Raw genomic sequence first — 21,153 nt, 5'->3', positions numbered from 1 at the left:
GTGACGCCAATGAATGACGAAATATACGACTGGTGCAAACATGATACTCCTGACACGCGTGTCATGTATCAACATGGCAATATATCACGCTCATAGCGTGCTCGCGGCTGTTTCGCTAGCTCCACATATACTAATTTGGTATCACGTGACATGAATAGATGACGAAGGTAAACGACACATCCAAACATGATAATCATGATACGGAACCAATTATGGCATCTTTTGCCCCCACCTCGTCACATTGTTGTGATTTTAAAGTGATATATCAACATTTCTCATTCGCGCTTCGCATATCATCGATTGCCACTGTACGTGACATCTTCCATTTTTAACACACTATTTTAAGCACTGTACCTGAACCCGATCACACATTTCACACCATTATTTAACGCGCAGCTGGGATTACAACTGTGCATGTATTTTTTTAATAAGAATGGCGACTGAGGACCTTCGACGGAGAAATGCAAGAGCAGTTTATGCATTCGCCCCCAGAAAGGTGGGAAACTTGGCAGGCTGTTGTGTCTATGGCGGAGCATTTTTTTTTCAATCAGCAACTAGTGGGAGTGAGGGGGGGGGGGGGGGGCGCTGCGGTGAGACTTTGCTCCCGCTGATGCAGAAACCTGCCCGTGCTTATGCAAATGCGGGGGCTGCCGAGTTTGATCCTGAGTGCCAGCCGGCAACACACTGGTTTATTCTAGTGAGTGGAAGAGGGCCTCCAGGTGCTGCTGCAATATAGCATCGTTCAGTTGATTGGGGAGGGGGGGTGCCAAATTATGGCATAGGACCAATGGTGACTATGCCTATTTATAGAACACATGCGAAGATATTCCACAATTTTAATAAACGTACTGAAATGAAATACTGTGAGCTTGCGTATCAATTCACCTTGGTTGTTCGCCATTTTACATGCGTAATACATTAATGATCCTAGGTTAAAGCACCAGTCCTATACTTTTCGAAATTTGCATGCGTTTCCACGCCACCCGCTAAGTTTATTCACTCTGAGCTAGTGGAGATCTATGTAGGATTTACAAGTTTCAGTTTACCGAGGTTAAACGCTATTCCAAAGCATCTGCGCCAGGCTAAAGAAAAGCCTGCAAATGAGGACAACCATAGGCGTTGCACACGCCTCTCCAAATGCAATTTCAATTACGACGGGTGCGTGAATTACAACAACGCCAGTCTCGTCGACCAACCTGTTTTTCATCGAGCAGCTTTTCCTTTCCAAATTGAAATTTTGTTAAACAACTAACCCACACACTATGATATGTATCACGTCGTTTTGAAAGAGACACCGTAGTAAGTTACGGCGACACTTCCAGCGCATGCGCAGACTGTTGCCGCTCTCGTGTATTATCGCCACTGCGAAGTGCTGAGACAACATGTGGACGGCGCTCAGTCGACATAGCTAAAAATGCGAAAATGCCTTCAAGGCCATCCTGGACTGAGACAATCTGACGCTTCCCGAGGCTGTTTGGTGGTAGGTGCTGGTGGTATGCAAGGCCAATCTTTTCTTCCATGGTGCCACGCTGACACCTTCTGCTTCATCGTTCAGTTTTATTGCCTAGCTGCAAAGGCCGCCCCTGAAATTCTAGGAACGACGTGGCAACAGTTCACGCCCACCACACTTTCAAGAGGTAAGTAGAAGACGCCGTTTCTACTGACACATATACAAATGCTAGGTGTAGTGTTGTGGCGGTTACTTTTCGCGAGAAGCATCGTCGTCAGTTACACTCTTCGAAATACGTGATAAAAGAGACGTGGCTGGAGTTTCTTCTTGATTTACAAGAACTGTTGCCGCTGTAAATAGGTTGTTTTGTGCACCCTTACCAATGCCGTTTACGTGTTTCATGGCAGTGATGGTTGAATACACTCATCTCGCAAAACAGAGTAAACTCAAGTGCACTTGCGTGTGCCTTATCACTCAGCAACTTGGATATTTACTTGCTAAACACCAGTGAACTTAATGAACTGTTTCACGCGTTCAGAAACCTTTTAAATAGAATTTCCACAGCGCAAGAGTGCCTTTCACAGTGAGCGTTAGTCATGTGGCCGTGTTTTACTTTCTTCAAAAACTTTGCTATTGCTCTCCTTCAGTCGCAAATAACACAAGCAGAAATCGCACCCATAGATTGCCATCTGGGAGTAAATGGCAAACCACGCTAGACAAAGAAAGTTCAAGGCACGTAAGTCCCGCCACGGTGGTCTAGTGGCTAATTTACTCGGTGGCTGACCCGCAGGTCGCGGGATCAAATCCCGGCTTTGGCGGCTGCATTTCCGATGGAGGTGGAAATGTTGTAGGCCCGTGTACTCAGATTTGGGTGCACGTTAAAGAACCCCAGGTGGTCAAAATTTCCAGAGCCCTCCACTATGGCGTCTCTCATAATGAAATAGTGGTTTTGGGACGTTAAAACGCACAAATCAATCAATCAATTGGCATGGCACGTAAGTCGTTGTCGAAGAAGGTCGTGGGCGTCTGAAAAAAGTTTTGCTCGTACTTGAAATATGTTTTCAACGTTTGTCGAGCGTGACACACGATGAAAAAAATGTCGCAGCATTCTGTGTAAGCGGTCAAATTGGATGCGCTTAGCCCGCAAACTTCTCAGTCAGCATCGAGAATTTACCACAATTTTCTTTTCGAGTACAAACCCTCTACATACGCGCCGGTTGACCACAGGGCTACGCCGAAGGCACCTCCCCGCCTTAATCGGTTGCCTGTGCGCTCTCAGAGCGGGCGCAGTTAATTTCAATTTTTTGTACATGCTCACTGTTCGAAACACATGACTAGATGCTTCTGACTTCTCAGCAGTATGTCAGCGTATTTCTTATCAGTAACTTACCCTTCACCTGGTGTCCGGCATGCAGAATCTGCTGCAATATTGTGACCGCAGCAGTTTTTCTTTTCATAGCAGTAATACTTGAGTACTCTTCGGATCGACTCGGCAGATATTCGCTATGGAAGACGTGATCAGAAAAAGCATTTGGTGAGAGCACTTATCAAATCCAGTTCGACTGGCGCTGTGAATTCACACTCACGCTGGCAGACTGAATTATGAAAAAGAATGGCGCAAGACCGAATCCTTCCATTTTAGAGAAGTTACACGCAACGCCGTTTGGGGACCTCAACACTGAAGTCATTTTTAGGTACATTTCGCGATAGCCTTTACATCGGGCAGGTAGGTGGTTGCATTAGCGACCGGTAACAAAAGCGCAAGAGTAGCCTCAAGACCAAATCTGGACGAAATATGGCAATTTATTTACCGAGTGTGGATGCACTCCTCATTTGGGACACACGCGCATCTGGCACGATTAACGTGGATGTCTCCCCCGGAAAGTCTACGAAGCATCCACAACTCAATCTACTGGGCTATTGTGTGTCAGTTCATCGTCAATCGTACTAAATGAGAATGTTCACATTTAAACATTGCGTATTCATGGACTTGTCGGTACGTAACATTTGTCGTTTGCCTCACAAAAAAAAGCGTTGTACTTGAGCCTAAAAAAAGAAAGCGCGGATGTTTTCATCGGCGCCTAATCGCATCTTTTTTGTCCCGTTAGCCGGTGCTGTTTCGTGTTGTGAAGCCACGCCAACCAGTTCAAGTTCATACCCTTTTAAATAGACAAGAAAAGCTTGTTGACTAGGTTTTCGCGGGACCGCAAAATGGTGTCCGCATTTGCCAAGTTATCAAACATGTCACGAAAAGAGTAAACGAATGTCTCTTACACCAATAAACCGTATATTTATGTATGTATTGTAACGCGCTTTTGACAGTAGGCATATTTTTAAACCAATACATTTTTACTGTTTTTTTGACTACACAGATCCTGTAGGTATATTTCACATTAAGCAGTATAAAGATGAAATCAGAACCATTCTCTGACTTCTCTCTCATTGTATCTATAGTCATAATATACCATTTATACATTGTATCTATAGCCATATTACACCGTGCCGAAACTCACTGTGCCTCCATGTCTTACAAAGTACCAGCACCATGACCACGCACATGGGAAACTAGATACCTGTGAGCTAAGAAGAAAAGGCAACTGATCATTTGTGGATTGTGTTGTAGCAGAAAAGTCTTAGAACAGCATGCCGATGGCGGCTGAATGTCTGAGGTTTGTTACAATGTGCGCATTACACCAAGTTTAAACGAAACTGTTGTTTGCCGGATCCGCATGTCCACAATACCACGGTCACTAACTGATGAAGATAGTGACGCACAAAGTGCCACATCGTTTCCGTTCCCTGAAAACGCTGTTCTCGTTTTTTTAGGTCGCGTATAATGGCAGCCCCTACATTCCCGCTGCACTGCACGGATGACCCGAGATAATTGGGTTTCGGACAAACGTGACCGAATCAAAGAGTTTCATTGTACTAAACGATGCATAAGTTACCTGGAACCAGAGTACAAGCCAAAAATTAGGCAATCATCTGAAATATAGTGGGTCAAATATACTAGATTTTACTGTAACAGGCGTCGGGCGGCTTTACACTCAATGAATCAATTATTTCAGCATCTGCCTTAGCATTGTAAGTATGAAAGGCCGAATTCACTCCCAAATTTTAAACCGTTGTTACAACTGCAGTGCATCATGAGAAACAAAATTCAGGCAACGCTTGTGCCGTTGCTTGTGTATCACTGTAAAAAAATACTCCGAGGTCAGAGTAAAACGCTTGTCCTCTAGCGTCCCCCCTATTCGGAGTAATTTTCGCTTTGGACATCCGGAGCAAAACGTTTGCTCCGGCACGAAGGAGAAATTGCGTGGCGCACCCGGAGTATTTAAAAAAAATATTTCACTCCGGCTGACGCAGCAATTGCGTGGCGCCGCCGGAGTACTTTTTACTGGCATTTTCCTCCGCCTGGCTGGACCGATTACGTGGCACCTCCGGAGCATTCTTCGCGGGTTTTTCACTCCGGCTATTTGGAGATTTTGTGTGGTACTTCCGCAGTATTTTACAAGTGTACTCACTTTGTCCGGACCTAATTTCAGTAGGTTGGACCAGTACTTTTTAAAGTGTTTGCTCCGCTCTTTATTTATTGTATGCTGATCATTTCATGCATTGATTAAATGAAGGATGTCTCTATTCTCATCGAAACACTGTATATGTACTGTGTATTCTTGTCCATATAGCTGTTGCAAAAAAATTCAATGAAACACTCGAGTTTTTTTATTTGTTTTATTCCAAACAAGACGACAATTCTGAATGATTACCCACCATTTGGGAAAAGCAGACATGAATAAACGAACATGAAAAAAACACCAAAAACAAAACATAATAGGACAGATAATATGAAATCAACAGCACTGAAGCTTGAAGCGCAATGCTTCAAAATGATTCCTATAATCATGAAAAAACAATGCACGACAAACGAAGAAAGCCTGGCCACCGAGAACAACTCCTCACCATTCCCGAATGACCATCCATCACATTCATTCATGACGCAAGGGTTGAGCTGTATGCTTCCTGCATATTTTAGCAAAAAAATTACTCCACAGAACTGCAAATCTTGCTAGAGGCACAGAAATTGAGCTACGTACAACATACAGTCTGTGAGTCTATGAGAAGTACTTGTGAAACTGACCACGGAAGCGCACGCACGCACACACGCCACACACGAATACTCACGCATGCACACGCACACAAAGACAAGATGAGCGTTCAAAATCAAGAATTACATACGATGTAATCTGGCGTGAGACAGCTGGAACATGAAAAAAACACACCTCCCTTACGCGAACAAACTTCAAAACTGGGCGAAAATGAATAAAACGGGTCACTGAGCAATTTCAAAAAAAAACAATGACCTTTCGCGACCCGTACGGATCCCTTGTTCACAATGGAATGACGGCTGAGCAACAGGTTCTTATGTAACGTTGAGCGCATGACGCAATGTCCGGGAGTACACGTGGTTTAGTGTGCCAGATGATCTATTCATTGTGTTACTTGCCGTCTGATTGATTAGTGATTCGAGGTTCAGTCTGGTTGTAAAATTCTTCTCCGTGGCCAAGATGCGTGCGTTGTCCCAGCTTATCTCGTGGCCCGTCTTCTCGGCATGCTCTGCGAGTGCATTTGTCACTGTGTGGCCCTTGGCGACGTCATTCTTGTGTTGCATCAGACGTCTGCAGTAATTTCAACTCGAGCCAATGTACACTGATTCGCAATCGGCTCATGGTATCTTGTAGACCACACCAGGAAAGTGTTGCCGAGGGAGAGGATCCTTCACATTTAGCAACTCAGGCTTAAGCTTGCTTGCTGGAACATGCGCGATCTATACAGCACGTTTTCTGAATAGACGGGCTAGGGCTTCGCTTACACTTCGAATATAAGAAATCGATGCACGCTATTGCGTAGACGATGTGTTATGCATGGCTTGACTAGTTGACTGCAGTTTATGCATGACGTATTTAGTTGTTTTCCTAATAAAAATCTTGGGGTATTCATTCCTGATCAGGTCATCTTCAATGGTCCGGAGCTCCTCCTGCAGGCTTCTTTCATTGGAACAAGTGCGAATCGCTCGTTGAACTAAAGACCGAATCACTGAGCGTTTGTGGGCTACCGGGTGGACTGACTCATAGTCGAGGTATCTACTGGAGTGTGTTGGCTTTCGGTACACATCGAAGGCGAGGCCTGTGGGAGTACGTTTTACAACTGCATCCAAGAAAGGGAGGCAACCGTCTTTTTCTTCTTCTACAGTAAACTTGATGGAAGTCTCGACGCCATTTAGGCAGTCAAGGAAAGCTTGGACGTCTTTCTTCTTTATCACGCAGAAGCAGTCGTCGACGTGTCTCAGAAAAACCTTGGGTCTCGGCTGAAATGTTCCCAATGCTTTCTGCTCAATTGCTTCCATTGTGATATTTGCAGTTGTGACCGAAATCGATGCTCCCATTGCGGTACCGAAAACTTGCCTGTAGAATTCACCCTTGTACGAGAAGTAAGTGTAGGTAAGTGTTTTTTTTTTCAGACGTTTCCTGCATCAGCAAAAAGATTATACTTCCAGCTACTGTGCACCAATGGTTCTGCTCCAGCGATATACGGTTTACCGAAGATTCACAAAAGCGGAACGCCTCTAAGACCCACAGTAGATTTCACTAGGTCAACTCTGTACAGCCTCTCAAAGTATCTTCACGGCATCCTGGCTCCCCTTGCAGGCAAGACTGAAACTAACCTCCGGAACACCAATGACTTCATAAGCAAAATGAAGAGTATCACTGTGGATGTCGACGAAATACTGGTTTAATTTGATGGCTGCTCCCTCTTCACAAGTGTTCCCGTCGACCTTGCTGTAGACACTTCCAGAAAATTGCTTCACAAGGACACGACATTGGCCGATCGCACACCGTTCCACGTCACCGAGCTGTGCACCTTGTTACGGTTCTGCCTATCCAACACTTACTTCTCGTACAAGGGTGAATTCTACAGGCAAGTTTTCGGTACCGCAATGGGAGCATCGATTTCGGTCACAACTGCAAATATCACAATGGAAGCAATTGAGCAGAAAGCATTGGGAACATTTCAGCCGAGACCCAAGGTTTTTCTGAGACACGTCGACGACTGCTTCTGCGTGATAAAGAAGAAAGACGTCCAAGCTTTCCTTGACTGCCTAAATGGCGTCGAGACTTCCATCAAGTTTACTGTAGAAGAAGAAAAAGACGGTTGCCTCCCTTTCTTGGATGCAGTTGTAAAACGTACTCCCACAGGCCTCGCCTTCGGTGTGTACCGAAAGCCAACACACTCCAGTAGATACCTCGACTATGAGTCAGTCCACCCGGTAGCCCACAAACGCTCAGTGATTCGGTCTTTAGTTCAACGAGCGATTCGCACTTGTTCCGATGAAAGAAGCCTGCAGGAGGAGCTCCGGACCATTGAAGATGACCTGATCAGGAATGAATACCCCAAGATTTTTATTAGGAAAACAACTAAATACGTCATGCATAAACTGCAGTCAACTAGTCAAGCCATGCATAACACATCGTCTACGCAATAGCGTGCATCGATTTCTTATATTCGAAGTGTAAGCGAAGCCCTAGCCCGTCTATTCAGAAAACGTGGTGTATAGATCGCGCATGTTCCAGCAAGCAAGCTTAAGCCTGAGTTGCTAATTGTGAAGGATCCTCTCCCTCGGCAACACTTTCCTGGTGTGGTCTACAAGATACCATGAGCCGATTGCGAATCAGTGTACATTGGCTCGAGTTGAAATTACTGCAGACGTCTGATGCAACACAAGAATGACGTCACCAAGGGCCACACAGTGACAAATGCACTCGCAGAGTATGCCGAGAAGACGGGCCACGAGATAAGCTGGGACAACGCACGCACCTTGGCCACGGAGAAGAATTTTACAACCAGACTGAACCTTGAATCACTAATCAATCAGACGGCAAGTAACACAATGAATAGATCATCTGGCACACTAAACCACGTGTACTCCCGGACATTGCGTCATGCGCTCAACGTTACATAAGAACCTGTTGCTCAGCCGTCATTCCATTGTGAACAAGGGATCCGTACGGGTCCCGAAACGTCATTGTTTTTTTTGACATTGGTCAGTGACCTGTTTTATTCAACAATGCCTTTACCTGACCAGACGGCATTCCGTCGAACTCTCGACTACGACAACGGGGCAAAGTTTCCTAGAAATTTTTAAATTGATAGCTCTGCTTTTGCTGAAACTATAATACGCAATTTTTTTACTAAAATATTTTTATTTCAGTAATCTTGTAGACGGCATCAGCAATGCCCCTCCAGATAATTTCCTAATTTCATCAAATAATTCTGATTATTAGAGCCGCATTTTAGCGCGTGTTCATCGCCATACTTCAAGCAAAGTGCGACCTTACTCTATGCATGGTTGCGGGCGGTCTTTTAGAAAAGCCTAGCTTCATCTTCTTTGTAAAATAATTTTTGACATAAGATGGCATTTTTATATTTTTTTGAATTTGCACTGCCCGCTCCATTTTGGTAGTTGTCGTTGTGAACATTTTTCAAAGTAGTTATTATACGAGAATGTACTTGTTCAAGACGAACAGCTTAAAGCACAAAATAGGAAAAAGTTCCTACAACGTAAACAAGTAAATAAGCAATAAAGGCACAAACTATAAGCCACCTATACCAACTGCATTTTCACAGAAATAAGGGCAGGCAGACCAGTTTACTTAACTGAAAGGTCTGTAAACACGTTCGGAGGTCACAGAAGGTGATGCACGCGCAAGCTTCACGACGAGCGTCCCTGGCTTGAAGAAATGTTCTTTCCCTCCTTCTCTACAGAAGCCAGTGTCGTTGGATTTTCCAGGTCAACACTACGTCTCAGCACTGTTCGGTTCGCACTCCCGTCTTCTGCTCTCCTCCCTTTCCCCCCAGAAAAAAAAACTGCAGCCACAGCCACGGCAGCACGACTGAAAAGAGGACAAAAAAGCGCACCAGCAAGGATAGTAGTCTCTCCCATTATCAACACAGAAAGTATGGCTAGTTTTTCGAATGGGTGGCTTCTTTTTTCTCTTTTTCTTTCACTACAATGTCCCCTCTGTCTTTGAATGTTAAGCCGGGATGTCGTATGGGTTAACTTTGCTACGTCTCCCCCCCCCCTCCTTTCACAGAAACGTCGAGCGCTGCACGACTCGTTCTGCCAAGCAACCCCTTTTTTTTTTGCATTCCTCGTCTCCAGAATTGCCAGTTTGTTTCGCCCCTCCTTTGTTTTCCTGAAAGCACCATGTTCTGTGAAGAGCCTAGTATACTTGTAGATTAATATTTCAGATACTATTTACCCAACCAAATTAACTTTTTCGCAAGCATGCGTGCGTGTAGGCATTCTAAAAGTCTGGACCATTTACAATGTCCTACCTCATTTCACTACATTTACAAAGAGATAACATTGATTTGTTATTCAGGGTTATTTATTTCAGCCTAATTATTCCATCAAAATAATTTATACGCAGTCGTAGACCTTGACGAGGCATTTATTGATATTGAAAGCGTACAAATGTTACCGTTTATGTGTACTGACAAGACGAAAAATATAATTGAACCAGTTAGGTTTACCTCTAACAATTATTAACGGTTTATACAATGAACCTAGAACTATGACCTTTTCTACTGTTGCATATCTCATCAGCGCTCCAAATATTACAGCGACTCGATTCAATTTACCGAAGGTATTATGGTGTTAATGCTGCGCAAAACAGGACGAGTACAAGAAAGTGAACAACCACAAGCGTTTGTGGTGTTTGCTTCTTTTTTCGGGCTACATTTACGCCATAATGAATCAGTACCAACTCGCTTACCTCTCCGTTTTGCTTAACCGAATTAATATTGAAAAAAAAAACGTGTATTCCAAACAACGCAATATCAGAATTCTGCTGATTTTCCACTGACGTCTTGTGAAATTGTCCAAATAATGATCACATGATTGGTTTATCAAGCCAACGTTGTCTAATCATAGCAGTATACCTGACAAGAATAACACAGGTAATTCAGAGAGAGCTGACTCAGGATTTTTTCGCCACACCAGCAACCGCCGCGTCGCTGAACACTCGCAAGATCACAATGTGTCGTTCACTGCCAGGAACCATCACACGATTGCCGTTCACAAAACTTCTTTCTGTCGTTGATAACTTTCGTTGCTGCTTGTCGCTTGTGATATCCAGAATGTGCTCAGAACGATTTGCTTTTCTCCAACGCGGCCGAACACTTCGCACAATCGTCACTGAATCGGCTTGGTGTGTGCCATGTTGGTTTGTGGGAAATGGCCTTCTGGTGGTGAGGCTGCCTACGTCACTGCTCTAACAGCCAATGAATGCCAGTGAGCGATGACCCGAACAATTGGGGAGCATCCACCGAGGCAAAAGCGATGCACGGGAGCGTCACCGGAGGAACGACGGCAGCATAATCGGAATATTGGCCCCTTTGTCTTCCTGTTTCCTTCATCCGGCGATCACCGGATTAAAACGGTGGAAAACGATTATATTTGCTCCAGTACAATCCGGTTCAAGTGAGGTCACCGGAGCAGAGCAGGCGAATCTTTTCCCGATTCCTCCCAGCTGGGTATATTTTTGTTTAAAGCGTAGGCAATGCCTTTATTCACGCATTGTCATTTACTAAACTTTGAATGTACTTCCCCTCTTAATGGACACTGAAAGGCGTGTTAGTCGCACTGCCAAGATTCATTCCAATACTGGAATTGACTACCGAATTGGTCACCACAGTAATGATGCATCTGGGAAAAATATCCTTGTACGATAATCCCAGAGGTTTCCCAGGTGTCCTAAGACCTGAGTCGATGTCATGCTTGCATTCACTAAAACAATAAAGATGGTTCAAGCAGACTACTTCGTAATCAGAAAATTCTAATTTGCCGCATTCAACTGGGGACAAAAAATGGTCACTCAACCATGAATAAAAAGTAACATCTTAAATTTATTCTGAACCAATCGGCCTTATTGTGTGACCTTAATACTAGTAATGCACAGTAAAAGAGATGATGTGATAGGGCGAAATTGACCTAACTTAAGCAAACGTATATTTGACACCAACCGGCCAAAAAAAAACTACAATTACGAGCAACCCATTAATACTCCTATTGGTTCAGCACTACAATAATTTTGGAAAGAGTGTGAACTCTTTTCTGAAACTTCCAGAGTGCTCGATTACTAGATATCCTTTCAAACGAAAACTTTGGAGCCAAGCGACAAGTATGTATCGTCACAGATTCAGATAACTCAGTGTGCTCTAAGCAAGCCCTGATTCAAAGCCACACTGCGCTGACTTGCAAATAAAAGACAAAAAAGACAGATTATAGCTAACTTAAAAAAAAAGTGAAGCTTTCTCATTCACAGAAAAACTACAGGAATTACAAAAGAAAACGATGGAAGCAAAGCCAATCTGTTTTGATTCTTTCAACAGGCGGTAGCAAATAAAATCGAAGAAATTTCGAAAATATTTGGCTTAAAGGAAAGGATAAGATCTGTATACAACCACTTAGGCAAAGCAACGAAATGATAGCCTTAATAAAGCCCGTTCTTTTATTACCTTTTTTGCTGCTGTTTCTCATTTAAAAGTGTTGTATGAGCTACAATATTTTCCTAGCAATGTACATATACAAGATATAGAAGACAGTTATTAATGAAGGCGGGATCGCTGCAACGGTGAACAGTTGGAGCCTTGAAAAGCAGCCGTCCTTGATGGACTCATACGGCCTTCTAATGTTGTGCGCACAACGTATTTTAACATAATAAAAGTGATGTACTCGACATCACTGTTCACAGGCTGCCTTCCAAATGAGTAGAAATTGGTTTGTGTTGTGCTGATTCACAAATCGGGGCCCTGGGCCCCGCTGTGGTGGTCTAGTGGCTAAGGTACTCGGCTGCTCACTCGCAGGTAGTGAGATCAAAGCCTGGCTGCGGCGGCTGCATTTTCGATGGAGGCGGAAATGCTGTAGGCCTGTGTGCTCAGATTTGGGCGCACATTAAAGCCCCCCAGGTGATCGAAATTTCCGGAGCCCTCCACAACAGCGTCTCTCGTAATCAAATGATATCATGGAACGTTCAACCCCACATATCACTCAATCGGGTCCTTGGCAATATGCAATTACAAATATCCCTAAAAAAGAATCTTATAATGAACTATTGAACTCATTGTATACAGCAAAAATATGACTTGCAACAGCACTAATTCCTTTATTAGCCCCAAACAAAATGGTTTTAGACATGGTGTATCTCGAGTCACGCAGTTAGGTCAATTTTTTCACAATGTGCGCGAAGTGCTAGTGCTGTGTATTGCTCGCGCCGGTGGCTAGACAGAGGAGAGCTGGAAGCATTTTCTACTTCTTTATGACAGCCGAGGAAAAGGTGGCAGCCAGGACTACCTGCCGCATTCAACAAGGCTACCTTGCTGCCGGGCAGGCAACGGAATAATCAATTGTTCCTTCCCCCTGCTTTGGGATTCTCAGGATGTCATTTAAATAAGATGGTACCTGAAATGACGAGAACTGCGAGAACCGGTTTGATCTCTGTCAATGAGTGTCTCGCCATGGCGGAGTTGCAAACCTGAGGCTGCCCAGCAAGCTCGAAGTCCACATAGTGGTGCCGCATCTGGTTTAGATGTCTTGCAGTTTGCGGCCGTCAGGTGTGCGAAATCGGTATGACGCTGGCCCACCACCTCAGCAATACCTGCCCTGAACACTCCGCCCCCGAAAACAGAACTGCACGCTAGTCATTGCTCTCATTCAGTGCAGTCTGGCTATAGCCGTCGCTCATCCTGTCGGGGTGCAATCTGTCTAGAAATGTCTTGGCATGGCGACTGATCAGTAGATCTGCAGTGCATGGAGTGACATGCTGGTGAAGCATGGAACTCTTTAGACGTCAGTCCCAGTTGCCTTACATAATCCGTTCGAAAGAGTCATTAGTTCTGAACATTCACTCTGCCTGTTCATCGGATGCTGGAAGAGAAGGCGTGAACGTGACGTGCTGATTCAGGCCGTCCTCTGAAAAGTGTCAAAACTGATCAGACAGGAACTGTGCTGCATTGTCTGATACAATGGTGTCAGGCACTACGTGAATCCCTAAGAGGCTGTGCAGTTACCTCACGACAGTGGAACTTGACATGGAATACACCAGAATCACCTCCAGCCACTTAGAGAAAAAGTCTACAGCAATGAAGAAGACTTCCTCTTGAAACGGCTCAGCGAAATCTACAAGCAGGCGTGACCACGGTGTCCTTGTTCTCTCCCAGTGGTGCACAGGGGCTTGAAGGAATCTGATTTTTATGCATGGTATGTGCCGCACACTTTCACCTTGTCCTCAATGTCGGCGTCCACTTTCGGCCACCACACATAATTTTGAGGCTTCTTATATGAAGAATGCGTGGATGTAATACCTACAGTGGCTTCTGACTTGCCGAGTTAAGCCACAACTACTTTTTTTTTGATGTGTATAAGAGTCCTACAGGTCGGCTTCATACCTGGTCCTACTGAGGACCTTCATTACATTTTCAGTAAATTGACGGAGACTTTCACAGAATGTGTGTTCTTTTTATAATTGTTGCGCATCGAGGTGCATCACGGGCGTATTAAGATATATTCACATTTCAAGAACGTCGATGTTCAGCCTATTGGTTAGGTACCTGAACTTGATGTTCAAACTCCGGCAATGATGAATTTCATTTATTGTATAACGTGAAGCACTTCTTATCAAACTTCGGTGACTTTGAGGGTGTCTGTCTGTCTGTCTGTCTGTCTGCCTGCCTAGCCACCTACGACTTTTAGCTCTTCTAGCCGGTTTGATAATGACATTGATAGCAAGAATGGTATGACATATTATAACTGTATGACGAGCATAACTAACCAGTCATAACAAGAAAAGCAAAAATATGTCATGAATGTAATTATTAACATTTCATGGTCTTGTTACTCTTGCGGTGGTTTCATTCACATGACATATTATGGTATTATGGTATGGTATGGTATGACAAGACTGCGTGGCAGGCATAAATGACAGACCCTAACGTAGAAATCATGGCTACTTGCCTCGCTCATGATGCGCTCGCAGTCGTTTCGCTAGCTTAACAATTACCAAATTTCTTATTACGGGACGTGAATGAAAGGATAGGTATATGACTGGGGCAAACATGATCATTATGGCATGTGTGTCATGTAAGAATATGATAATATACCACGCTCATGATGAGATCGTGGCCCTTTCGCTAGCTTCACATATACTAAATTTGTTATCACGTGACGTGAATGGATGAGGAAAGTATGAGACTAGTGCCAATAAGATAATCATGACATGCTTGTCATTGAGATATGACTACATGCTACGCTGATAGCGCACTCGCGGCCGTTTCACTAGCTCCTTATATACCAAATATGGTATGACGTGACGTGAATAGCCAACGAAGGCACACGACATGGCTAAACATGGTAATCATGCCCCGCTGCAGTGGTCTAGTGGCTAAGGTATTCGGCTGCTGACCCGCAGGACGCTGGTTCAAATCCCGGCTACGGCGGCTGCATTTCCGATGGAGGCGGTAATGTTGTAGGCCCGTGCGCTCAGATTTGGGTGCACGTTAAAGAACCCCAGGTGGTCCAAATATCCGGAGCCCTTCACTACAGCGTCTCTCGTAATCATATGGTGGCTTTGGCACGTTAAACTCCACATATCAATCAAACATAGTAATCATGATATGCGTGCTATGTAAAAAATGACTACATGCTAAGCTCACAGTCTGCTCGCAACCATTTCGCTCACCGCACATATACCGAATATGGTATTACGGGTCGTGAATGAATGACGAAGGTATATGTCTTGTGCAAACATGATAATCATGAGAAGTGTGTCATGTAAAACATGACTACACGCCACACTTTTGATTTGCTCGCGGCTGTTTCGCTAGCTCGACATATACCGAATTTGGTACGTGACGTGAATGAACGATGGAGATAAATTACGCGTCCAATAATGATAATCATGACATGCATGTCATGCAAAACATCGCATGCTGAACTCAAGCCGTGCTCACAGCCGCTTCGCTAGCTCGACATGTAGAAAATTTGGTATCACTTGGCGTGTATAGACAAGGAAGGTAAATGACACCTCCAAACATGATAATCATGACACTGAAGTCATGTACTTCATGATTTACGTTCGCCTCGTAACCTTGGGCTGATTTTAAAGTGACATATCAGCCTTACTCATTCGTGCTTCGCATACCATAGATTTCCACTGTACCTGGGATCTGCCAGTTATTTTTCTTAGTGATGTTGTAGCATTATGTCATATCATCATCATCATCATCATCATCATCATCATCAGCCTGACTACGTCTACTGCAGGTCAAAGGCCTCTCCCATGTTCTGCCAGTTAACCCGGTCCTGTGCTTGCTGCTGCCAATTTATACCCGCAAACTTCTTAATCTCATCTGCCCACCTAACCTTCTGTCTCCCCCTAACCCGCTTCCCTTCTCTGAGAATCCAGTCCGTTACCCTTAATGACCAGCGGTTATCCTGTCTACGCGCTACATGCCCTGCCCATGTCCGTTTCTTCTTCTTGATTTCAGCTATGATATCCTTAACCCCCGTTTGTTCCCTAATCCACTCTGCTCTCTTCTTGTCTCTTAAGGTTACACCTACCATTTTTCTTTAAACTGCTCGCTGCGTCGTCCTCAATTTAAGCTGAACCCTCTTTGTAAGTCTCCAGGTTTCTGCTCCGTAGCTAAGTACCGGCAAGATACAGCTGTTATATACCTTCCTCTTGAAGGATAGTGGCAATCTACCTGTCACAATTTGAGAGTGCTTGCTGAATGTGCTCCACCCCATTCTTATTCTTCTAGTTACTTCAATCTCGTGGTTCGGCTCTGCGGTTATTACCTGCCCTAAGTAGACATAGTCTTTTACAACTTCAAGTGCACTATTACCTATCTCGAAGCGCTCCTCCTTGCCGAGGTTGTTGTACGTTACTTTCGTTTTCTGCAGATTAATTTTAAGACCCACCTTTCTGCTCTCCTTGTCTAACTCCGCAATCATGAGTTGCAATTTGTCCCCCGAGTTACTCAGCAATGCAATGTCATCGCAATGTCCTTATTGACGAAAGTCACCTCGGCTTTTCTACGACTTCATTGAAGTACCTTGTTTTGCTTGACTGCACCACGGAATGACACCCCACGCCTCCGGGCGAAACTTGACAGCCACCGAACCTGGTGGTCTATAACTACTATAAGCTAGGTGAGTACGCCGACAGGTATAAATTATATAATGGCGGATGCATGAGAACTTGTGCGCTTCTCCGAAGCCGGTCGGAGGAGGTGAAGCCGGTCGGAGAAGGTGAAGCTAATATAGTAAGAATCGTTTCACGCCAAACGTCCCAGCCATTTAGTGACCATCCTAAGTGTATTCGAGCAAAAAAAAAAGAAAAAAAGAAAACCCCCTGATTCATAGAATGGCGAACTGCAAATTGATAGGAATATTTCAGAAAGAAAGAAAAAAGTTAGTCCAAGGGTGCCTTCCGAATCTTGTGGAATGTCGTTGGGGTGTTGTTCAGAACGAAATTTGTTCTAAAAGTATTGCTGCTTGTTTCAATACGAAATACGGTTCGCTTATTAAGAAAAAAAGTGTTTCATTTGTATAGAGCTCAGTAATATTTGTGCAATTTTTTTGTCATAGAAGCGATGAATGATATAGCCAAATTGTTACATCTTTTCATTTTTCCTTTTCAATAATGCGCCTGTATGAATGTATGAGTAATGAACACATTCTTTACGAAAGCTATACCTTGCGTTGAATGCATTTTCAAAACCCTTAATTTTTGAAGTTTTACTGAAAAAAAAGCTTGAAACTTCAGGCAATCTTCTTCTTTGCCCACATTTTTTCAGTGGAGCAGCACGTGGTGTAAATTGCGTCTGTACGTGGTAAAACTGAGAACTTCCTGAAATGCATAGCTTTTTCTCGCTAAGTTTAGCAAGCTGAGGGGTCGAAATTCGCGTTTAACGCATAATGTACTTTTTGACGAGTAGCGTATTCATATTTTAGGTATTCATACAATGCTCAATAATACAAAGCTAAATATGAAAAAAATGGTTTCTTTCTATTGTATGAAACAATTTTGGTTGAAAGAAATTCTTTTTATAATAAAGCTTCTCATAAAAGCACCACGCTGATATTTCAAAAAATTTCAAAGCCACCTAGGAGACCAAAAACTTTTTTCTCTCTAAATATTCTAGAGTTTTACTATTTTCATGGCAATAAATAAGCGTGACTTTTTTTTCAATACCTTGGAGATGGTGGCCAAGATAGCTGGCACCAAGAATAACGTAACAACGAGCAGAGGAAGACAATGCTGCTCAGCGTAGATCCCCAGGGTCAGCTGTGGGAAATACTGGCTGACACCTAGGCGTACGACACACGATACTGATTCATCCTTCTCCTATACGTCTACTGTCGCTGCCCTGCGTAGCTAAGCTCGGCTTCTCTCCTATTTTAACATATCTTCCATGCTTCTCCAGTTTCGTGCGTTAAGACCGAAGCTGAAGTAAGGCACTGATTCTGCTCACAATTTAAGAAACGACACAGCAATCCACCACGCTAGACTTGAAAATACCTTTCAATCATAGGTAACATCTCTAGCGTCACTTTCTGGTAATATTGTTGTTCAAATACAGATAAATTATTAATAAATTATTCATCATTACCCAAACACTTAGCTGAATGTTTAAAAAAGGAGCACTTCAAACTCTCGCCTTTTCCGTCATCGGCGTAGGTTCCCGCGTGCCGAAACACAGCTGTTGTGAAGATGGTATACAGAGTGTGCACAGCGCACTCATAATAAAACGTAGACCATATGCAGGCAAGGGGGACGTGTCATAAGTCTAGGTTTAGGATACGGCGTATACTAAAGGCAGCTGCTACTGGCAAGATGTTGTGTTCCCAGAAATGTTTGTTCGATATGCTTGTTTGTCTAACAACCAACCAACCAACATCCAGGATGAGTGTATTGACCGAGTGTTTGCGAACTTTCAAATAGACATGATTGAAACACCGCTATCTTTCTCATTCTGCAATCACAAAGCAGTGCCGTTAAAAGCGAAATGCGAACCCCAACTTTACGTACATAAAGTCTACAACTCGTAAAAATCTTAAGTCAACTATTAACACTTCTTAATGTAGGAGCTTTCCTCCGTCATCATCATTCACTTTACAGATCTCATTTAATTTTTTGTGTGTAAGTTTTGTCAATAGCATTTGCATTATTGGATGCTTGGGACTGAAAGTGCTTACATATTTTTTTTTCTTTTCAGGATTCCATGGCGGAAGCCTCCATATGGGATTCTTTTCTGCAAAAGGCTTTTCACCTAGACTCGCAATATCACGGGAGGCACGATGTATTTCTACTCGCAAAATACGTAGTGGAAAGCGGTGAAATAGAGCACAATGGGTCGCACGTGCCCCTGCCTGAATTTTGCTCCGCAAGCGAGACCAGGGTCTGTCACCTCGTGAAGCTTCTCCCGACACTGAATGAGCTGCTCTACTACTTAGGGGCTGAAGTGACGGAAGTAGCTCCCGGCAGAATTGCGGTGCGCTGCTACAGAAGCATTTATCTTGAACTGACCATCGGATCCGGGTTCCGAATGGTAAAAGCAGTGATGATCCTCTACTGCATCGTGGCTAATCACCGCTGCATCGACATTCTTGAGGTATGTTGGCAAGCGATTGGATATAGGAAGCTTTGTAAACTGTAAAATTTTGTGAAAATGAACATGCACTCACGCGCTCTCATAAGAATGAACGTCCTCATGAAATCTAACTTAAAAAGAAAAGTCTACTACTGATTGATTGTGCGTGTGTTCACCATATTTTTGCAAATATTTCTCCACCCATGAGTTTTGTTTCGTGGCAGTCTATCACTTTATGTTCGTAGAAAGCGTCATACGAACAACTTTACCATGACTCCTACTCTCGGCGCGGGTTTCTATGGACGTCAGACTCTGCCAAGGTGGTGATGCAAAAAACGCCACCACCAGCGCCCTAATCACCACGCTGGCCATAACTGGGCATTGTGAAGTGAGCAGTCCGCAAGCGAGCATGCAATCGCCCACCTCTTTCGTTAGTGTTGAAGCATGGTTTCTCGAAAATCGAGAACTTGGCAAGCTTCTTCCGTCAATCTGACCTCGATTCAGAAAAGTTGTAAGCTTATCAAAGTGAACTGCCTGTACAACAAAAAAGAAGTTTCAATTGTTTCGGAGTGCTGCAACTTGATGCTAAAGCGATGAAGAGCATACACAAGCGTTTACGAACAGTGGTAAGAAGCACGCTTTATCCGCCAGAACGTACCTGGTGATTTTAGCCTTCGCAGTTGCATTCTCGATATATCTCTCGCTTCTTGTGTTCTGTACCATTTCATTGCGCATTATGGATTGCTCTGTTCACGGTTGTCTTCCGTTTACATATACTGCAAATGGGGATATGCATGCGTGTCTACTTTCTCAGTATACAACAAAAAGGAAAAAACAAGGCCTCCCAGACAGCTTCGGCATTCGCGGAAACTAACTGCAAGAACAACGGTATTGTGGTCACAACGAACATTTTGCGATCTGCGTGTATGACGTACTTGTAAGCATTTGCTAGGTCAATTTTAAATTAGTGCCCTGAAATCCTGCGTGTGTGATGCTGAGTCAAGGCAGCCACTTCAGATTATGGTTGGTCCCGATGTGTGCGATGTTTATCGCACACGTCACCAGTCTATTGCTGCGAGGCGGGCACCTTCGTCAGAGGCTCTGTTTTTGAGATTCATTAACTTACCATGGTAATTCATCAAGGCTACTCAAAACAATAACAGGGGACCTACATTATCACACTTTTTCAAGCGAGTGCCCTAATTGAGAAAAACGTCCGCCACGGGAACGGTGGATTCCACCATTCACCATTTGGGTGGATTATGGTGCTAGAAATATTGGCAACACGTCATGTATGGTGGCGCTTAGTGGATTCTGGAAAGCCGGCAATGCTGCAGCGCGAAGCGGTGTAAGAACTACTGTGACGAGGTACCACTAAAAAAATAAATGTATAGGACGCTATGTAGAAACCACCCGTAAAAAGAGAACACGGGGTTTTGAGCTTGGAACCTTTGGATTTTCAAGGGAACAAACTAACCACGGCGCCACGCCGACATAATAAAAGCTGTAAAATGTCTAGTCGTCTTGCTAACTCACCGTTGAAGTTAAATTTTGTATGTCACAAACTTGAGCTAGACGGCATCTGCACCTGCTACTATAATGAGCACATTTAGTAAACGCAAACTGCTACCTGTAACAATGACCACTCAGATAATGGCAACAGCGCTGTTTTTGTTACAATTCACAACCACAAGAACAAAAATATCGAGTGCACTGAGGAGCATGTACTGTTTACTGGTGCTTACTGTCAAGTTTATTGTGCGTTTCTGACTCGTTCCCAGGGGCGAAATCTGCTCATGCTTTGACCCCTCCAGGCTCATTCAATAGATACGCTCACGGAATTTGTTGCTCATTGTGATGTTTTCCGCGTAACGTACATGTATAGTCGTGCGTAGTCGTACTGCTGCAGCTCTATCGTTATGAACAACTACGTACACGACTTGGCCGAAACGAATGCAGTGTGCAGGAAACACTATGATATCATATTGCAT

At 43.9% G+C, this 21,153-nt stretch overlaps 1 protein-coding gene across 3 annotated transcripts in view; it reads left to right on the top strand.

Annotated features, from left to right (window-relative positions):
• The first annotated feature begins 1,264 nt into the window (after window positions 1–1,264).
• LOC119169832 (uncharacterized) overlaps window positions 1,265–21,153 on the top strand; it is an 80,782-nt gene continuing 60,893 nt past the window's right edge. Inside the window, exons 1-3 of one of the 3 annotated variants that reach the window (XM_075886605.1) lie at window positions 1,265–1,480; window positions 1,556–1,637; window positions 18,788–19,183. In XM_075886605.1, coding sequence (XP_075742720.1) covers window positions 18,794–19,183 — 390 coding nt within the window. In that variant the 5' untranslated portion in view covers window positions 1,265–1,480; window positions 1,556–1,637; window positions 18,788–18,793. Of the gene's footprint in view, window positions 1,638–18,787; window positions 19,184–21,153 lie in introns of all 3 variants that reach the window. The other 2 variants (XM_075886604.1, XM_075886603.1) reach the window with 2 other exon arrangements.

This window comes from Rhipicephalus microplus, chromosome 2 (assembly GCF_043290135.1).
Source record: "Rhipicephalus microplus isolate Deutch F79 chromosome 2, USDA_Rmic, whole genome shotgun sequence".
In the NCBI taxonomy this organism is placed as follows: Eukaryota; Metazoa; Arthropoda; class Arachnida; order Ixodida; family Ixodidae; genus Rhipicephalus; species Rhipicephalus microplus.
This window is presented reverse-complemented; position numbering and strand designations above follow the sequence as displayed.